The sequence below is a fragment of the Galeopterus variegatus genome, unplaced genomic scaffold, assembly GCF_000696425.1.
Source record: "Galeopterus variegatus unplaced genomic scaffold, G_variegatus-3.0.2 Scaffold2425, whole genome shotgun sequence".
Taxonomy (NCBI): domain Eukaryota; kingdom Metazoa; phylum Chordata; class Mammalia; order Dermoptera; family Cynocephalidae; genus Galeopterus; species Galeopterus variegatus.
The window spans coordinates 170,947-191,642 of NW_007728536.1; the positions used below are offsets into that span (position 1 = coordinate 170,947).

At 42.2% G+C, this 20,696-nt stretch overlaps 1 protein-coding gene across 1 annotated transcript in view; it reads left to right on the forward strand.

The window, feature by feature from the left end:
* Positions 1-1,000: 1,000 nt before the first annotated feature.
* ALS2CR12 (amyotrophic lateral sclerosis 2 (juvenile) chromosome region, candidate 12) overlaps positions 1,001-20,696 on the forward strand; it is a 36,269-nt gene continuing 16,573 nt past the window's right edge. The window contains exons 1-7 of the mRNA XM_008581650.1: positions 1,001-1,039; positions 1,858-2,017; positions 2,546-2,620; positions 5,201-5,249; positions 7,123-7,256; positions 9,117-9,210; positions 10,935-10,996. Of these exons, the coding sequence (XP_008579872.1) occupies positions 1,905-2,017; positions 2,546-2,620; positions 5,201-5,249; positions 7,123-7,256; positions 9,117-9,210; positions 10,935-10,996 (527 nt within the window). The 5' untranslated portion in view covers positions 1,001-1,039; positions 1,858-1,904. The remainder of the gene's footprint in view (positions 1,040-1,857; positions 2,018-2,545; positions 2,621-5,200; positions 5,250-7,122; positions 7,257-9,116; positions 9,211-10,934; positions 10,997-20,696) is intronic.

Below are 20,696 nucleotides of genomic sequence, written 5' to 3' on the forward strand. Positions count from 1 at the left end.
ATTCAACCTTAACGTCTCCTTTAGCTCTAAAAGTCATTAGATCACATAACAGGGTTTCTCAAGCATCAGTCAGGTTATATAAAAAGGTTTATTTCATTTTTCACCTGGTCTTAAGCAAATTGATTCCAGTGTAATATTAAAAACTGTCATTGACTTAGAAATTTGAGTTAAATCTGCTGTCTTCTAAATGCTTCTGTTGGGCTATGTTGGGCTTCTGTTGATTCTCCTCTTATTTTTTGGCATTGGTTTTAATTTTTTATGAAATAATCCACTGACATCATTTAAAAATCAGACAGCGTTAAGAAAAACTAACATCTTCTGCCCCACCGCTGCTCACCTCTCAGTTCTCCTCTGCATGCTACCCAGGGGCAATTATTTTCAGTTCTTAGCTGTTTCTTTTGGAACTTAACCTCACACTCCTAAGTAATTTAGCTCTACTCTGCTTGTTAATTTTTCCACTTTATATCTTTTTCATTGACTTTCTGCTACAGTAGATGAGGGTTTAGCTGTCACTGGGCTGAAGGCAAGGTGTTGGCAGGGCTGCTTTCCTTCTGGAAGCTCTAGGGGAGAATCTGTTTCCTTGCCTTTTCCAGTTTCTACAGGCTGCCCAAGTTCATTGGCTCACAGCCCCTTCCTCCATCACTCCTACCTCTTCCATCTCAAATCTTCTCTGACTCTTACAATCCAGGATGATTTCCCCAGATCTTGAGAAGGGTCTCAAGATCTTTAATTTAATCACGGCCGCAAAGTACCTTTTGCCACATAAAGTAACACACTGCCAGGCTCCAGGGATTAAGATATGGACATGTTTGCAGGTGGGGGTAGGGAGGGGAAATTATTCATCTTACCACGTGCTCCAACAGATCTGTCAACTGCCTATCGTTATCCTCAGAGAGTCTACCAGTTCCAAGTCCTGAGTCTTTGGGGACCTTTGATGTGTGAATTGGCTACCTCTCGTTCATCCCCCTTACAGGCACATAGGCCACAGTGGCGAGGGCCCTGGTTATGATGCTAAACACATCCTGATGTCCCTTGTGCGGTATTGCCTCCTCTCCCATCTTATTGTTCTTATGGAATTAAAGCTCTTTTAATCCTGTGCTCTCATCTTAGTGGAGTTCTAGGGGAAAAAAAAGTGTAGTCGAGCCTGCCTGTTTATCTTACCCGTCTTTCATGAAGATTCTCACAATAGGGGTTTGTTTTTGCAGAGCCAGGAAAGAAGAGTTTCCTCCGTGTAATTCAGGTAGGTGACCGGGAATGAGAAAGTGGTAGATTCACTTGTACTGTAGTTTGAATAACAGAGGCCATTTCCAGGAAGTTTTGTGCAGGACCTGCTGTGGGGACTTCTCTTCACTTCAGTGAGAGCTGGCGTGGCCTGACGGAAGAGCAGGGGCTTAGGAGTCACGTAGACTAGTGTTTGTCCCCAGTTCTGCAACTTGCTACCTCTGTGACCTCTCTCGGCCTCAGTATCCTCAAATGTAAAACTGGGATCACAATAAAAAAACACTTAATCGTGTACATGGGTCACAGTAAGCACTCAATTATGGAAAATTTTAAATTGCGGTGGGTACTATTTATGACCATTTGGTACACATTTGGGTAATTTCCCACAAACCTCTAGGTCTGTACACATAGATACATTTTTAAAAATTGCTCTGTGCCACACATAGTTCAAGTCCAGCCTACCGGGCAGCAAGGAGTGAGGTGTTATTCTATATTCAAGACCCTGCACCAGATCAACAGCTTCTGGAATCCACCATTGTTCTTTCGCCCTTCCCTTGGTCCTTCCCAATTTGTCTCTAAGTAGTTTTGCTTTGATTCTAAATGGTTTAACTCTCTGCTGTTGTTTTTCCATTTCAGAAAGAGCTTCCTGACCTGGCAGCCAAGACTGCCCTTGACCTTGGGCCATGTACCCAAACCCTCTCATCTACTGTACCTGCTGGGACCCCTGGAACTTGGGACCACGGAAGCTAATCAAGACCCCTCAGCCACCAAGGAAGCCCTCCATAAGGAGGTCCAAGTAAGGATCATCTGGGATGGGGTAGGTGCAGGGGGTTTGGGTTCCATTTGTAGGCTTCTTTCTCTCACCAGATTCCAAAACAGAAGCTTGGCAGAAAAACCCCAGTGAACCAGAAAGCCTGGCTCTAGCCAGTGCTCCCTGCCAGCCAGTTGGCTGCACTCTGATCTTGCTGGTCCTGCCTGGGCTTAGTGTCATTTTAAATGAGGAAGACTTAGCGTTGGTACCACAGGGAAAGTGCAACTTCCAACCAAAGTGCTTTGATGGCAGCTGCCTCCTCCACGTGGGACCAAGAGCTTCAGGAACTGGGGGACAAGCTCTGCTGCTAACCCCCTGGACTTCCTGAGACAGTGAACAAGTGCCAAGGCCTTGGACCTGACATTTTAAAGGCATCAGATTTTAAAGATTCCACTTGTCAGAGCTTATATTCCAACTTGGGGCCACCGTGGGAATGTATTTAATCTGGGACTGTTAGAACAGCCTTCTGAATTTCTAATTTTCTCTTTTTAGTTATTTATTTTTCACTTTCAGGCTAACTCCTCTTACACCAGCTTCAAAACAACACAATTACCTCCAAACAACAGCAAAACCTGTTGTCATTCCGAAGTAAGTACTTTCATGTCAGAAATGTTTTGAGGCATGTGAATTAAATAATCTCCTCCCTTGGTCTTCACAGCCCTACCTGACTTGAACTAATTGCTGACAAGGATGTCAGAGAATTGCCAGAATCCACCATAATTTCCCCCAAGCCTCAGACCCTGCACATAGACTCTGTGGTTCTCTGTGCCCACAGCTTCCAAAGTCACTGCAGTGTGTTCTCAGTCGGGATGCCCCCAATAGCTGTTTCCTGCCCTGAACAGGCCCAATGCTCAATGTATGCCATAAGCACAGAGCCTTGCAAGCCTCCCATGTATTTCTGGGGAGACTCACTCTTTAGCTGATTACTTTCCTGTGTCTAAGCTTCTCTGTAGACTGCATCTCTGTTTAAATCACAAATTAAAATTTCTACTCACATTTTACAAGTTAAAAGTGTAACTTAGTTTTGGGTCTTTGCATGAATCTTTGTATTCCATTTATTTATTTATTTGGAAAATATTTATTGAGCACCGACGATTTGTTAGGCTCTATTTCAGGTGCTGGGGAAACAGCTGTGAACACGATAAAGTGTCTGCTCTCCTGGAGCTTACATGCTAGTGGGGAGGAGAGGGGCAGGTGACCCTACACAGGTTAACACATCCGAGGTTGACAAGTGCTGAGGAGAAAAGTAATGCAGGCAAAGGGGTAGAGGATGAGAGTGGGGTTGTTATTTTATGCAGAGAGGTCAGGGCAAGTCCCTGTGTAAAGGTGGCAGCAGGAAGCCACGCTGATGTCTGGGGCAAGCCCTCCTCACAAAGGGAACAGCAGATTAAAGGCCCTGAGGGGGAACTTGCTTCTGGGAAAGCAAAGAGGCCAGCATGGCACGCGTGGAGGGAGTGAGGGGAGAGCGGTGGGCGAGGAACTCAGAGAAGGTCACGAGATGATGAGTGTGTACACAGGACAGTGGCCCCCAACGACGTCCCTGCCCCCATCCCTGGAGACTGCGAACATGTTATGTTACTTGCTGAAGGAGAACTGAGGTTGCTAATCCACTGACCTGGACAGGGAGAGCCTCTCCTGGATTGTCCGGGAGGGCCCAATTTAATCACCAAGGTCCTTACGCATGAAAGAGGGAGTCAGAGTTTCAGAGGCAGAGAAGGAGAGGTGGCAACAGAAGCAGAGGTCGGAGTGATGCGGTCACTGGCTGGTAAGGTGGAGGAAAAGGCCACCAGGAACGCGGGCAGCTTCTAGAAGCTGAAAAAGGCAAGAAAATGCACTTTCCTCAAGAGCCTCCAAAGGAATGCAGCTTTGCCCACACCTTGACTTTAGCCCAGCGAGACCCATTTCAGACCTGAGCCTCCGGGCCTATAAGATAATAAATGTGTTGTTCAAAACCACTAAGTTTGTGGTCGTTTGTTAGAAGAGTGATAGGAAATTCATTCAGTGAAGGCCCTTGCAGCCACTGTAAGGACTTCGCTTTTACCCCAGAAGGGCTGGGAAGCCATCAGAGCTTTCTGAGGAGGAGCCATGATCCAACCTACATCCTGAAAGGACTGATCTGGCTGCCGCGTTGACAATGGGCAAAGGGCAAGGACAGACAGAGGGGACCAGATGACATGCAGCTGCAGGAATCCAAAGCAGTGATGTCGGTGACACAATCTGGCAGTGGCCACAGAGGTTATCCCAGAAATGTCACTTGTCACAGATGAGTGAAAGTGCCCAGAGCGGCTAAGAGGTTTATTCCAGCTGTGGAGCTGGTTTTTTATGTATGACTCCTTTGTTTTGTTTTGTTTGTTTGGCCGCTGGCCAGGACGGTGATCCAAACCCTTGACGTTGGTGTTACGAGGCTGCTCCTCTGTTCTTTAAGCAAACATTTTTATGTGCTAGACTCTGATTCCTCTTTATGAATTTTTAATTGATAAAGTAATTTCTGATTCCTTTTCTTTATTTTTAATTTGCAAAAACTATGCAACAATACTATTTAACATAATTACTCCCTAAAATTGCCAGTCTATAAACACACATATACTATTCATTTTACTTTTTATATATGTTATTCATTTTGTGTATATATGAATACACACACACACACACACACACATGCTATTCATTTTGTATATAGCATATATAAAGATTTGAATGAAAAACAGATTAAACCTAAATGTTTTGTCTTAATGGAATACATTTCATTATCTGGAACATTCGGTTGTGTAGACTATTTCACTTTTCAGTGAAAAGGGCTAGACACCATTCACTGAACCGAGTGCGTGTGCACAGGGAGGTGTCACGGGCACACAGAGCCGTGCTGCAGGGAGGTTATATTGGGGTTCTATCTGGCTTACACTCCTGCAAAACAGAAGTTGCCCCAACATCATGAGGAGGACAACTCTTCTGCCTCCTTGGTCGGGACTTTTCATAAGACCTCAAGCTTTGGGGCCCTCAGGGACCCTGCTTCAGTGGCTTCCCAGCCTCCCGGGGACCCCCTAAGAAGGTCAGGTGACCAAACTCAGAGAGTAGAAATCAGGTAATGACGGCGTCAGGGAGCAGGTCCTAAGATCTGAACTTCTCTTTGCTCTTTGGCTGCTTTCTGAACATGTCTTTCCCTCACAGAGTGAAAATGCATTTGGGAAGGCAAGAGGAGAGCATTAAGTCACCTTGTGTGAGTAAAAGTGGGAAGAGGGCAGAGGGACTGACATGTATAGAGCACTACTGTGTGCAAGCACGGGCCTTCGCACGTCCTTACGCACATCGTTGAATCCTCCCAGTGCTCCTAGGAGGAGGCGCTGTCTTTATTGCACATTCCACGTGGCTGGTAAGTGGCCGACTGCCACTTGAACTCGGCTCAGGCACACCCCAGAGTGGGCATTTAATTGCCACTCTCTGCTGCCTTGTGCAGAGTGTCCCAGGGAAACCAGACACTGATAAGTAGTCCAGGCCAGGGACAGCTCATGCCCAGATGCAGGAAACCATCTGCCACACTTGGGAAACCACAAATGCTGGGGAAGAGGCCGTCCGGGCACGAGAGGGGAGCAGGGGCAGGAGGGTGCTCGAGAAAAAGATGGAGACCAAACCCAGGAGGATCATGACATGTGCCTGGAGTATGGGTCCAATCCTTTTAGTGACCAGTGGCCTTTACTGGTCTGACACACGCTCAAGACCCCATAAGATCTACATTTTAGAAAAACACTCTTTGGTGGAATACTAATGGTACTTTTTACTATTTTCTGTTTTTATCTGTTTTCCTTTTTTCCTTTCCTTAAACAAAGATTGTGCAGTCCTTTAATGGTCAGAAGAAAAATAAAACAAAAACATAATTGCCCTCCAGATGGAGGGGATGATGAACTTTGGTGGAGCCAGACTGAAGGCAGAGAGGCCAGTCGGGAAGGTGTCTTGAGAGGCCAAGAGAAAGATGGTGGTGGCCTGGGCCATGTCAGGGCAGGGGCGTGGAGGGGAGAGGGTGAGGTGTAGACATGGAGGAGATAAAGACAACAGCACTCATGTGCTGCAGGGTGACCTGCACAGCTCGAGAAGCTCCAATCTGGTCCATGCCAGCAGGTGGTTCTGCCCAGGTTTCTGACTTGGCAGCTAGTGGGGGGAGGGGGGAGAACGACTACATTTTTTTCAACCATGCTAGTCATTTTTCTTACGTGTTATTTTGGGGGCTTACAAAAGCCCTTTGAGGAAGAGTTATTATCCGCTTTTTCTGATGAGGAAACTGAGACACAGAGATGTTGAATAGTTACTGATGGGTTTAAACTCAGATGTAAACTCAGGTCTGTCTGATTCCAACACTCGAGTGGTTTCCACAATCGTGGCCACAATGGAGAACACAGAGGAGAGGCTGAGGGGGCAGAGTGCAGAGTGGGGCGTCCTCGGCTTGGTTTGGCAGAGTTGAGCTCGAGGGGCCTCTAGGGACATGCAGGGGCCAACTGAGTGCTGGGATTGGATCTCAGACCTATGAGGGTAAGTGGAAAATGGGGTGTTTTAGTCCGTTTTGTGTTGCTATGACAGAAATACTTGGACTGAGTAATTTATAAGAAAAAGAGGTTTATTTGGCTTACGATTCTGGGACAGCTGCATCTGGCACGGGCCTCAGGCTGCTTCTACTTATGGCAGAAGGTGGCAGCAGCCGGCGGGTACAAACAGATTACATGGCAAGAGGAAGCAAGAGAGAGAGAGAAGGTGCCAGGGTCTTTTTAAGCAACGAGCTCTCGCGGGAACTAATAGAGCGAGAACTCACTCATTAATCCCTCCTCCCCCAGGGAGAACATTAATCCATTCATGAGGGATCCGCCCCCATGACTCAATCACTTTCCAGCACTGCCACATTGAGGATCAAATTTCCACATGAGTTTTGGAGGGGACAACACGTCCAAACTCCATTATGGGGGAAGACAGAGAAGGGTCTTAGGCCCTGGAATGTCATCTCAGGTCTCTGCTTTAAGATGTGGGTAAGATAATAGTAGAAGAATTAGAGAAATCTCAGCACTCGAAGTCTGAGAATTTATCTTTCCTTCTGCCTTGATGCCCAGGAAGTGATCAACGTGTCACCTGGCTATCAACTCATTCGGAATCGGGAGCAGATTTCCGTCACCTTGGGGGACGAAATGTTCAACGGGAAAAAGCAGCTGCCATCAGAGATTGCGGACAAAGTAGAGATTTCTAGGTAATGTCTTTGGACCAACATCCAGCTCCTCAGAGCTATCCCCCCATCTGGCTCCAGATGGCCTCGGAGACAAGCCCTCGACATGCAGAACCAGGCCACACGGTCCCTGGCGGTCCCTGCCGTGAAGGTGCTGTAAGTCCGCCTCCCTCCCCACCCATTTCCTGAGGCTGCTGCTCTCCACACCCACTTTTCTTTGCTCTGATCCCATTCATGTGCGGATTTTAGGGGCAGGATAAAGATGGAGTCAGGCAGCTGACCTGGAAACCGGTTGGGAGTAGTGTGATCTATGCTAAAGAAGAGCAATTAATATGCTCCTGAGGGTGAGGAACACACCAAACATTCGTAGAACAGCCTGAATTTGGGGCATGGGGTTTCTGGGAGGCTGGAGTACACATCTCTTTTTCACTGTTTCCAAAAATACTACTCAGTTCTGCCTCTGGGACATGCAGCATGGAAGGTTCCAACCCGGCTCCGTCTGTCACTGAGCACACACCATCCTGTCAGTCAAGCCCCCACTACTCCAGTGCCAGGTCATGTCTGCCCCCACGTCTTTTAATTCTACCCCCTAAATCTCTCCTGTCTTCTCCTTCCCACGCTCTACCGTAGTTCAGCATCTTACTTCTCACCTGCTCTACTGAACAGCATTCCAAGTGTCTCTTCCTTCGGGCTTTAATTTGCTATGAGAACTATCTTTTCAATACAGAAATCTAAAAGACCAAGAACAACAACAGATCACACACACATACACAAAACCACCTACCTATCTGTTAGCATGCAGAAAGGACACAACCAAACTGTGAGCAGTGGTTACCTCTGGGAAGGGATTCAGATTGGGGATGAGGCTGAAAGGCCCCCAAGTCAAGCAAGGCCAGGCCCTAACCTGACCTGGCTCAGAGAAGCCAGACCCAAATCCCTGTCATCCCACCAATTAGTGGGAATGTCCCCCAATTAGTGGGGACATTCAGCCTCTGTCTTCTTTTCCCTGCATTCATGACCCTCTGCAGGAAGAGAATGAATGGGTCACGTACCCATCCTGAAGCTAGCACCCACTCATGGCCTCATGAGAAGGTTGTCACCAGTTGTATGTCACCAGCATAATAAAACACAATAGCCCATGCTCGTTTTATTCCCTGGAAAAGCTGTGAATATTGTTTATAATGAAGATTGTGTCTAAAAACCAGGGTCTTCCTATTACTCGACTTTCTCATGCCCTTTCGTCTTTCTCATATCCTGACACTCTCTCCTCCTATGTCTTCTCTCTTATTTTCTCACCCCACATTCTCCCTGTGCCTGATTGTATAGGGAGGATGATTAGCCAAAGGGGCCAAAGTCTTTTGAATTGAGGACCTCCTCTCAGCTCCGTTGCATGTAGCACTACCTGCCACCCTGTCCACTCCGGCTCAACCAGATAGAGATAAATAATCTACAGATATCATGGCGACCCCAGACCCAGAAACACAGAAAACCATTATCTGCTCTGAAAGTCACACTCTTAAATTCTCTCCACCCTCTCATTTCCTAATCCTCTGAACTTCTCCCTCTTCCATTTCAACTATCATTATCAAATCAAGCTCAAACCCTAATAAATGTCTGACATACTCCTATTTCCCTTCTACTCAATGGGCACCAAACCACCTTTCTCACTTTTGGCTGTCTTACCCAAAAGGCCCGATCTGAGGCCCAACCACCCTACTGTAAAATGCCTTCTCCAAGACCACCCCTCCATCCTTCCACCCCATAACGATGAAGCAGGCACAGAACCTGGTCTGGCTCTCACCAGGTGAGTCAGTCATGCTCAGGGGCCTAGCTGGCATGGAATGACAAGCTCTCTGGATCATAGAAGAATTACTTGTCCCACAGGACCAATATCATTTCTGACCTAGAAGAGCAGATCTCAGAGCTGACAGCAATAATAGAGCAAATGAATCGAGATCACAAGTCTGCCCAGAAATTGGTGAGTGATCCTCGTGTTAGCCAACATCTTTATCACCCATGAAGAAGACTAGGGTAGTGCAAGACTAATATTTTCAGGTCACCTACGTACTTTACTTATGTGACCCACGTTGTCCAAGCAACAGGACTCTGAAGATAGGACTGTGTCACCCAGCAGTATTTTTCTGAATCCATCCTCATGCCTAATTGCCAGAATTCAAATCTCTCCTCAAGGCCTAACTCATCCATTTCTGGGAGTTCTCCAGATGCTTCCTGTGTGTGCAGTGACACTGTCCTCTCCACACTAGGGGGCACTGGTCATTTCCTGTCTGGCCTTTGTGGTGAGCTAAGCTTCGGAGCTTGTGAGACACCAGTTTGGTGGATCCTTTCAGCGTTGCTCAGAAGCTTCCTGAAAGCTTCCAGTGCCCACTCTCTGTTACTGTTAAAACTGTCAATACCCACACTTCAAAATCTGCTAAATTTGCACTCTTTGTGCTTTCTGGAGATTTTAGTCACACACTTCTTTAGATTTTACATCTGTTTCATCGTGATTCTTTCCCTACCACCTCAAGCAGTTGTGCCTGGTGGCCAAAGCTGGAGTGATAGACCAGAAATCCTCCCTAGTGCTCAGAAATCCTCCCTAGTGTTACTGAAATCCACTTGTAAGGCTCTGCTTCCCAGCAGGACCCTCTGATATATCCAGACATGTCTGAATCCTATAGTGACCCAGCTTATGACTCAGGCTGAGGCCTCCCCCACGACTGATTCATTACCTTGTTTATCTGAAAACCCTGCCAGGTTAATGGTCTCCTGTAGAAAGGAAATTGAGGCTCACAGAAGTTAAATAATTTGCATAAAGTGACAGCTCAACAGTGGTGGGTCATTGGGAAAAATGCATATTTTGACTTATAAGCACAGGCCTTGCTGAAGATATGTTTAGAGACTATTTCCATGGAAGGCCCCTAGATTGTGATCCTGAAAATACTCCCACTGTGCACACCCAATTTATTGTGTGACTCTGTGGAGGGGAGGAGTATTGGATGTCATTGTGCTGATCTCCATTTGAGTGGCTAGGGCTGACCACTTGGTTGTACCAGGCAGTCCCTGGCTCCTCCTGGCAGTCAGAGAGGGACAAGCCCTGAACCCTTATCTTACCTGACAGTGAGCACTGACTGGTTTTGGAGTGTCCATTCCTCCTGAGACACTGGTCAGAGGATCTGATCTGTAATAATGGAGGATCACCTGAAAGTGAGTAAATCCTGTTTGCTAGAACCCAAATATGCTGTCAACAAGAATAGATTAACACTAGATTTTAAGTTCCATGAAGGCAAGATCTGAGTCTTAGTCCTATTTGGCTCTTCTGGGCCAAGCCCTTTGCTTAATAAATGATTGCTTAAACGAATTATATATCCAAGAATCCAAAAGCCATGATTTTACAAAGAGATCTATGTCAAAATGAGGAGACCAGACCCACCCACAAAAACCAGTCAGTGAAAGGGATGGTTTCCATGCACCAACATTATGAACTGTTTAAATACAAAACAACACAGACCAATGCACGAGTTGTTTCTTTCCCTCCATAATGACATGCCGTCTGGCACTGCAGAACACATTCTCAAACTCATGCATTGGGAGAGGCGTGGGGAGGGGGTCTACCTGGTGGATGGGAAGGCTTCTCAGAAGATGCAGATCAGAGTGGGGCTGGGGTCCTCAAGCCTGTATTGTTAATGCCGTCCTCATTTTCAGCTCTCCAGTGAAATGGATCTCCGCTGTGCTGAGATGCAACAGAACTTTGAAAATAAGCACAGGTACACTTTCTGGCACAAGCCTTTATGTGCTGAGGGCCCCAAAGCTCCTGCATCCTTTGCAGGGTTTCAGTTCACTGGGACTCCAGACAGAGCCAAATGGAGTTATGAGTGGGGATGGGAGGGATGAGGGAGGCATGAGTCTTTGGAGAGCAGGTCGGCTTGATTTGAGGCCACGAAAATGAAGCACAAAGAAGGTTATTCCTGCTTTTACATTCTATTATACAATTTTTTTCATTTCCATTACAGTCTCTCTTTTTGTTGGTTGCTGAGAAGAGCCATTTTTGTTCTCTGTGAGAGTTCTGTGATAAACAACTGTTGTCCTCAGCCCAGGATCCTCCTCCCCCTCCTCCTCCATTTCCTCTTTTTCTTCCTCTCATCTCTACTATCCTTGGCTGCTAGGTCAGGGCCTGGGCAAAATAGGAACAAGGTGTGGGAGGAACAGGAGCAAAGATAAATCAAAGGGAAATTAGAAGGAGATGTGTCATCTGTGTGGATGAGGAGAATCTAAACGTCCCCTTCCAGGCTACCTGCTGGGCACCAGAGCATCCTAGGATCCTTGTAGAGACAGTGCTCCTAGTTGAGTAATTGTTATTTACTTACTTATTTATTTATTGACTTTATTTATAGACTTTATTTTTAGGGCAGTTTTAGGTACAACAGAATTGAGAGGAAAGCACAGAGAGTTCTCATATATCCCCTGCCAATCAAATTTGATCAAATTCAGTCCAAAGAGGAGTACACATAAATCAATCAACAAATCATAAATAAATCAAGACACGTAGATCAATTCGTCAAAAATTGAAGACAAAGAAAAAATTCTGAGAGCAGCAAGAAATAAAAGACACATCACCTACAAAGGAGTGCCAATATGATAACCTGCAGGTTTCTCAGTAGAAGCCTTGCACACCAGGAGAGGGTAGGATGAAATATTCAAAGCGCTGAAGGAAAAAACCTGCCAACCAAGAATACTTTATCAAGCAAAGCTGTCTTTCAGAAATGAAGGAGAAATAAAAACTTTCCCAAACAAAAGCTAAGGGAGTTCACCACCACTAGACTTGCCTTACAGGAATTACTAAAGGGAATTGCTAAATTACTAAAGGGAGTTCTTCAAACTTGAACAAAGAGCTATTGATAACATGAAACATATAAAACCACAAAAATCAATGGTATAAGTAAAGCAGGCCCATGTTTAGAATACTTTATAACTGTAACAATGGTGTATAAGGCAATTTTATCCCTAGTATGACAGTTAAAAGACAAAATTATTAATAGCAACTATAGCTAAAATAAATTGTCAAGGGATACACATTACAAAATGATGTAAATTCTGTCAGCAAAAACATAAAATGTGCATAGGGAGCAAAAGTATATCGTTGTTCTATGCAATCAAAGTTAAGTTGTTAAGTACAAGATGTTCTATGTAAGCCTCATGGTAACCACAAAGCAGCAATCTTTAGCAGAAACACAAAAGAAAAATAGAAAGAATTCAAAGCATACCACTACAGAAAACCATCAAAGCAGAAAGGAAGACAGCAAGAGAGGAAGAAAGAAAGTATTTACAAAACAGCCATAAAACAACTAACGAAGTAGCAGTGGTAAGTTCTTACTTAAAAATAATTACCTTAAGTATAAATAGATTAAATTCTCAAATAAAAAGATAAATAGTAACTGAATGAATAAAAAAACAAGACCCAACTATATGATACCTACAAGAGACTCACTTCACTTTTAAGGACACACAGACTGAAAGTAAAGAAATGAAAAAAGATATTCCATGCAAATGAAAATCAAAAGAGAGCAGTGGTAGCTATACTTATATCACATAACATAGACTAAGTCAAAAACTGTCAAAAGAGGGGCTGGCCCGGTGGTGCACTGCTACAGTGCGCTGCTTGGGAGCGCGGTGGCACTCCCGCTGAGGGTTCGGATCCCACATACAGACTGGTTCCCGCTCACTGGCTGAGCAAGGTGCGGGCGCAACACCGAGGGTTGCGATTCCGTTGCCGGTCCCGGTCCGGTACGGGTGCGACACTGAGGGTTGCGATCCGTTGCCGGACACGAAAAAAGAAAAAAAAAAAAAAAAACTGTCAAAAGAGACAAAAAAGGACATTGAATAATGATGGAGTCAATTTATTAAGAGGACATGACAATTGTAAACATATACACAGGCACCCAACACCAGAGCACCTAAATACATAAAACAAATATTAAAGAATTATTGCAAAATAATAATGTTAAGGGGATTCAATACCCTACTTTCAAAAATGAACAGATCATCCAGCTGAAAATCAATAAGTAAACATTGGATTGAACAATACTTTAGACCAAATGGACCTTACAGACATAGCAGAACATTCCATCCAACAGCAACAAAATACACATTCTCCTCAAGCACACAGGAAACATTCTCCAGGATAAATGACATGTTAAGGCACAAAACAAGCCTCACCAAATTTAAGAAGATTAACATTATATCAAATATCTTTTCTGACCACAATTGTATGAAGCTAGAAATCAATAACAAGAGGAATTTCAGAAAATTCACAAATACACAGAAATTAAACAACATGCTCTTGAACGATCAATAGGTTGTTGAAAAAATTTTAAGGGAAATTAAAAACTGTCTGGAGACAAATGAAAATGGAAACACAACATACCAAAACTTATGGGATACAGTAAAAGCAGTTCTGAGAGAAAAATGTATAGCAATAAATGCTCACATCAAAAAAGAAGAATGATCTCAAATAAAAAGCCTAACATTACACTTCAAGGAACTAGAAAAAGAAGAAAAAATTAAACCCAAAGTTAGCAGAAGGAGGGAAATAGTAAAGATAAGAGCAAAAATAAATGAAATATAGACTATAAAACAATACAAAAAAATCCATGAAACTGAGTTGGTTTTTTTAAAAGATAAGCAAAATTGACAAACCTTTAGCTAGACTAAGAAAAAATAAGAGAACACTCAAATAAATCAAAACAGAAATGAAAGAGGAGGCGTTACAACTGGTACCACAAAAATATAAAGGATCATAAAAGATTATTATGAACACTTATACACCAACAAATTGGATAACCTAGAAGAAATTCCTAGACATGTGCAACTTACCAAGACAGAATCATGAAGATATAGAAACTCTGAACAGACGAATAACATTGGAGATTGAATCAGTAGTGAAAAGTCTTCCATCAAAGAAACACCCAGGACCTGATGGTTTCACTGCTGAATTCTACCAAACATTTCAAGAACTAATAGCAATCCTTCCCAAACTCTTCCAAAAAGTTGAAGAGAAGGGAATAGTTCCAAATTTTTTTTTTTGGGAGGGGGGATCTGGTTAGTACGGGGAACAAATTCTGGACTTTGATGTTGTCAGAACCACATACTTCCAAACTATCTTTATGAGGCCAGCATCACTCTGATACCAAAGCCAGGCAAGGACATTACAAACAAAGAAAATTTCAGATCAATATCCTTAATAAACATAGATGAAAAATTCCTAAAAAAAAAAAAATACTGGGGAACTGAATTCAACAGCACATTGAAAGGATCATCCACCATGATCAAGTGGGATTTATCCCTGGGCTGCAAGGATGGCTCAATGTATGCAAATCAATAAACACGATACATCACATTAACAGAATGAAGGACAAAAATCATGATTATTTCATTAGATGACAAAATTCAACATCTTTTCACAGTAAAAATTCACCAAATTAGGTATAGAAGGAAAGTATTTCAACACAATAAAGGCAATACATGAGAAGCCCACAGCTAACACGATACTCAACAGTGAAAAATTGAAGGCCTTTCCTCTAAGATCCGGAACAAGATAAAGTTGCCCACCCTTGCCACTTCTATTCAACATAGTATTGGAAGTTTTTGCCAGAGTAATTAGGCAAGCAAGCAAGCAAATAAAAGACATCGAAATAGGAAAAGAAGAAGTGATACCGTCAATTTTTGCTGACGAATTGATCTTATGTATAGAAAACTCTGAAGACTCCACCAAAAACCGTTAGAACTACAGGCTGAATAACTCTTATCTGGAATACTTGGGACCAGAAGTGTTCTGCATTTCAGATTTTTTTGGATTTTGGGGTATCTGCATATACATAATGAGATATCTTGGGGGATAGGACCCACATCTATACATGAAATGCATTTATGTTTTATATACAACTTGTACACATAGCCTGTAGGTAATTTTATACAATATTTTTAATAATTTTGTTCATGAAACAGAACTTTTGTACCATGAGCCATCAGAAAGCAAAGGTGTCACAATCTGTCACCCATGTGAACAATCTACGGTTGTTTGGTATCACCACCATTCCAGACTCTGAATTTATATACTACTGAAAAGCAATCATTTTCTCACAATTATTCACACATATGTAGCCATCAGAAAGCAAAGGTGTCACAATCTGTCACCCATGTGAACAATCTACGGTTGTTTGGTATCACCATCATTCCTGACTCTGAATTTATATACTACTGAAAAGCAATCATTTTCTCACAATTATTCACACATATGTACTTAACAGGAAAAAATAGGACATACCATTAATACAGTGAAAAAATAATGTGTTCGGGGTAACTAAGCCACAACACAAGATCATCACCAGAATGCCATTATCAGCTATTAAACAACAGCAGCAACAAATAATGGTAGGCTCTTTGTCTCCACTACAGTGCTGTGTTTTGATTAAGAGGTTATTGTACACTGTATTTATTTTTTTAAGTGAGAAGAAACATTAGAAGCAGTTGAGGGACAAGGAAGTGGGTCTTCTAGGGGTGAGGAGGCATTCTGCTGGATGGCTCTTTAAAATGTTTCCTCCAAAGTCATCTGCCTAATTAATGATGGTTTTTGTCTTGGAAGCCCCTCTTTGATTTTATAAATTGACAGGATTTCTTGTGCTATGACTGCACGCTGCTGTGGTCCTTCAATAGGCCCATCACACATTTTCATCACGTTGCTTATAGGCCCTTTTTCTGCAGTGTTAACAATGTCATCTTCACCATCACTCTTATCATGATCACCTTGATTCAGGACAATTTTGTCTATTTCACCACTGGTCAATTAAGTGAACATCTGGAGCCTCATTGATGTTAAAAACTGCTTCGAACTTCACTTCTTTCAGCTTACTGACAGCCTCTGAAGGTATATTTTTTGCATATGTAAATAGGTCAGACTTTTTTTCTCACTTGATGTACATAACCCTTCAAAGTCAATTCCCTGTTTATCATCGTCACTGAACATAGTTGCAGGCCAGAAGTTGTATCAGTCTCACACAATCGTGTCTTAAGTCACTGTGTTCCAAGTGTTGGCAACAGACTGTACAGCATCCTTCATGCTAAACTCCTTCTGAAAACCTTCCACACCTGTGCCTCTGTTCACTGCTGCTCGCATGCTGTTCAAGAAAGTGTTTATATGTCTATTCTTCATTGATCTAAGGATACGCTGGTCACATGACTAAATTAATGAAGTCACATTTGGGGGAAATTACATGGCATAAACCTTATTTTTGATGAAAATTTCAGCTGGAAAATGAACACAACAGTTGTCGAGGAATAACAAAAGCTTGCAGTTGTCCTCAAGCTGCCCCGCAGTGAGCACAAACCAGTGGTACAAAATGTTTGTGAAACCAGTCAGAAAAGACACCCTTGGTGATACATGCCTTTTTGTTAGCATAATAATGGANTCTGAAGGTATATTTTTTGCATATGTAAATAGGTCAGACTTTTTTTCTCACTTGATGTACATAACCCTTCAAAGTCAATTCCCTGTTTATCATCGTCACTGAACATAGTTGCAGGCCAGAAGTTGTATCAGTCTCACACAATCTTGTCTTAAGTCACTGTGTTCCAAGTGTTGGCAACAGACTGTACAGCATCCTTCATGCTAAACTCCTTCTGAAAACCTTCCACACCTGTGCCTCTGTTCACTGCTGCTCGCATGCTGTTCAAGAAAGTGTTTATATGTCTATTCTTCATTGATCTAAGGATACGCTGGTCACATGACTAAATTAATGAAGTCACATTTGGGGGAAATTACATGGCATAAACCTTATTTTTGATGAAAATTTCAGCTGGAAAATGAACACAACAGTTGTCGAGGAGTAACAAAAGCTTGCAGTTGTCCTCAAGCTTCCCCGCAGTGAGCACAAACCAGTGGTACAAAATGTTTGTGAAACCAGTCAGAAAAGACGTCCCTGATGATCCACGCCTTTTGGTTAGCAAAATAAGGACTGGTAAGAAATTTGCTCCTAGAAAACAGCAAGGATGCAAGCTTTGCCTGTCATAGCAAGTTTACACTATGCGTGCCGGATGGATTAGCACATCCCAGCAGGGTTATTCTCTCCTTGGCATCCTTGGTTCCTGTAGAAGCTGTCTCATCAGCTGTAGTCAGTGCCTTTCTGGAGCAATAATGCCAAAAAGTGATGTGCATATGTAAATAGGTCAGACTTTTTTTCTCACTTGATGTACAGAACCCTTCAAAGTCAATTCCCTGTTTATCATCGTCACTGAACATAGTTGCAGGCCAGAAGTTGTATCAGTCTCACACAATCTTGTCTTAAGTCACTGTGTTCCAAGTGTTGGCAACAGACTGTACAGCATCCTTCATGCTAAACTCCTTCTGAAAACCTTCCACACCTGTGCCTCTGTTCACTGCTGCTCGCATGCTGTTCAAGAAAGTGTTTATATGTCTATTCTTCATTGATCTAAGGATACGCTGGTCACATGACTAAATTAATGAAGTCACATTTGGGGGAAATTACATGGCATAAACCTTATTTTTGATGAAAATTTCAGCTGGAAAATGAACACAACAGTTGTCGAGGAGTAACAAAAGCTTGCAGTTGTCCTCAAGCTTCCCCGCAGTGAGCACAAACCAGTGGTACAAAATGTTTGTGAAACCAGTCAGAAAAGACACCCTTGGTGATACATGCCTTTTTGTTAGCATAATAATGGACTGGTAAGAAATTTACTCCTTAAAAACAGTGAGGGTACAAGCCTTTGCCTGTCAGAGCAAAGTTTACACTTACACATGCCTGCTGTCTTAGCAAATCCCGGCACAGTTATTCTGTCCTTGGCATCCTTAATTCCTGCAGAGACTGTCTCATCAGCTCTAGTCAGTGTCTTTCTGGGGCAATAACACCAAAAAAAATGAATGTTTCATCAGCATTGTAGATTTGTTCTGGCATCAGATTTTCATCAGCGATGACCTTGGCAAACTCGTTAATGAATTTCTCTACTGCTTTGTGATCAGCAGATGCTATATCACAACAAAATATTAAAAATTTAATGTCGTGTCTTTTTAAAAATTTCTGCAACCAGCCTGTTGAATGTTCATAGTTTCCTTTAATTTTCAGTTTACCTTGATAGATCTTTGCTTGTTTCACAATCAGCACACCATTAAGTGGTCTGTACTCACTGTGACACTGATGGGTCTGCTCTTTCAATACAAATTGAGATCTTCATTTTTAGCTTTATGCAGTGTTTTTCTATTTTTCGTTAACTTCTGTTCGTTACTTTCAGCATAGAACTTCAGCAGTTTATCCTTCTGTTTTTTCAGTTTATATATGGTGATCATTTCTACAATATAGTCTTCTGAAGATGTTTCACTTACACTGCTGTCCAGTTTCTCTAACAGCTTGACTTTCTATGCTATACACAGACATAAATGTTTCCTCTTTTCTTACCACTGTTACCCATTTGGGTATCTGCAGACCTTTCTGACATTTTCACAATATCTTTACACCACAGAGCAGAGAATAAGCAAAACAACATAGTGAGTAATGCTCATAGGTCTCGGCCCCGTGTGGAACATTGTGGGAAACCTGCCATGTCACACCCAGCCTGCACTGTTCCGTTTTATTAGCTTTTGTGGACATGCTTACATGGAGAAATCTAGGCATGTGTAGAAAAGATATATTGCAGCTGAAGGAGGCTGATCTATTTTCCCTTGGAGATGCCAAATAAATTGTGCACCTGCATTTTGACTGCAACCCATCACATGAGGTCAGATGTGAAATTTTCCACTTATGGCATCATGTCTGTGCTCAAAAAATTTCAGATTGGAACATTTTGGATTTCAAATTATCAGCTTAGGGATACTCAACCTGTAATAAATGAATACAGTAAAGTTGCAGGATTTAAACTCAATACACAAAAATCAGTAGCATTTCTATATACTGACAACAAACTGAAAAAGATATCAAGAAAATACCATTTATGATAGCAACAAAAAATTTAAAATGCTTCAGAATAAATTTAACCAAGTAGGTAAAATACCTGTACATTGAAAACTATAAAATGTTGATAAAAGAAACAGAAGGCAGCCACCAAAAAAAGAAAAAAAAAGAAAGAAATGGNTGTACTCACTGTGACACTGATGGGTCTGCTCTTTCAATACAAATTGAGATCTTCATTTTTATCTTTATGCAGTGTTTTTCTATTTTTCATTAACTTCTGTTCGTTACTTTCAGCATAGAACTTCAGCAGTTTATCCTTCTGTTTTTTCAGTTTATATATGGTTATCATTTCTACAATATAGTCTTCTGAAGATGTTTCACTTACACTGCTGTCCAGTTTCTCCAACAGCTTGACTTTCTATGCTATACACAGACATAAAAGCTTCCTCTTTTCTTACCACTGTTACCCATTTGGGTATCTGCAGACCTTTCTGACATTTTCACAATATCTTTACACCACAGAGCAGAGAATAAGCAAAACAACATAGTGAGTAATGCTCATAGGTCTCGGCCCCGTGTGGAACATTGTGGGAAACCTGCCATGTCACACCCAGCCTGCACTGTGCCATTTTATTAGCTTTTGTGGACATGCTTACATGGAGAAATCTAGGCATGTGTAGAAAAGATATATTGCAACTGAAGGAAGCTGATCTATTTTCCCTTGGAGATGCCAAATAAATTGTGTTGTGCACCTGCATTTTGACTGCAACCCATCACATGAGGTCAGATGTGAAATTTTCCACTTATGGCATCATGTCTGTGCTCAAAAAGTTTCAGATTGGAACATTTTGGATTTCAAATTATCAGCTTAGGGATACTCAACCTGTAATAAATGAATACAGTAAAGTTGCAGGATTTAAACTCAATACACAAAAATCAGTTGCATTTCCATATACTAACAACAAACTGAAAAAGATATCAAGAAAATAATACCATTTATGATAGCAACAAAAAATTTTAAATGCTTCAGAATAAATTTAACCAAGTAGGTAAAATACCTGTACATTGAAAACTATAAATGTTGATAAAAGAAACAGAAGGCAGCCACCAAAAAAAGAAAAAAAAAGAAAGAAATGGAAGATAACACAAATAAGTGAAAAGATATACCATGTTCATGGGTTTATAGAATTAATATTGTTTAAATGTCCATACTACCCAAAGCAATCTACAGATCCAGTGCAATACATATCAGAATTCCAATGTCATTTTTCATAGAAATAGAAAAACAATTCTAAAATTCATATGGAACTACAACAAAAATAAATAAGTAACCAAAGCAATCATGAACAGAAAGAACAAAGCTGAAGGTATCACACTACGTGATTTAAAACTATGTCACAAAAACTACAGTAATTAAAATAGCATGGTACTGGCAAAAAAAAGAAAAACAAAAACATCAAACAATGGAACAGAGTAGAGAGCCCAGAAATAAACCCACACATCTATGGTC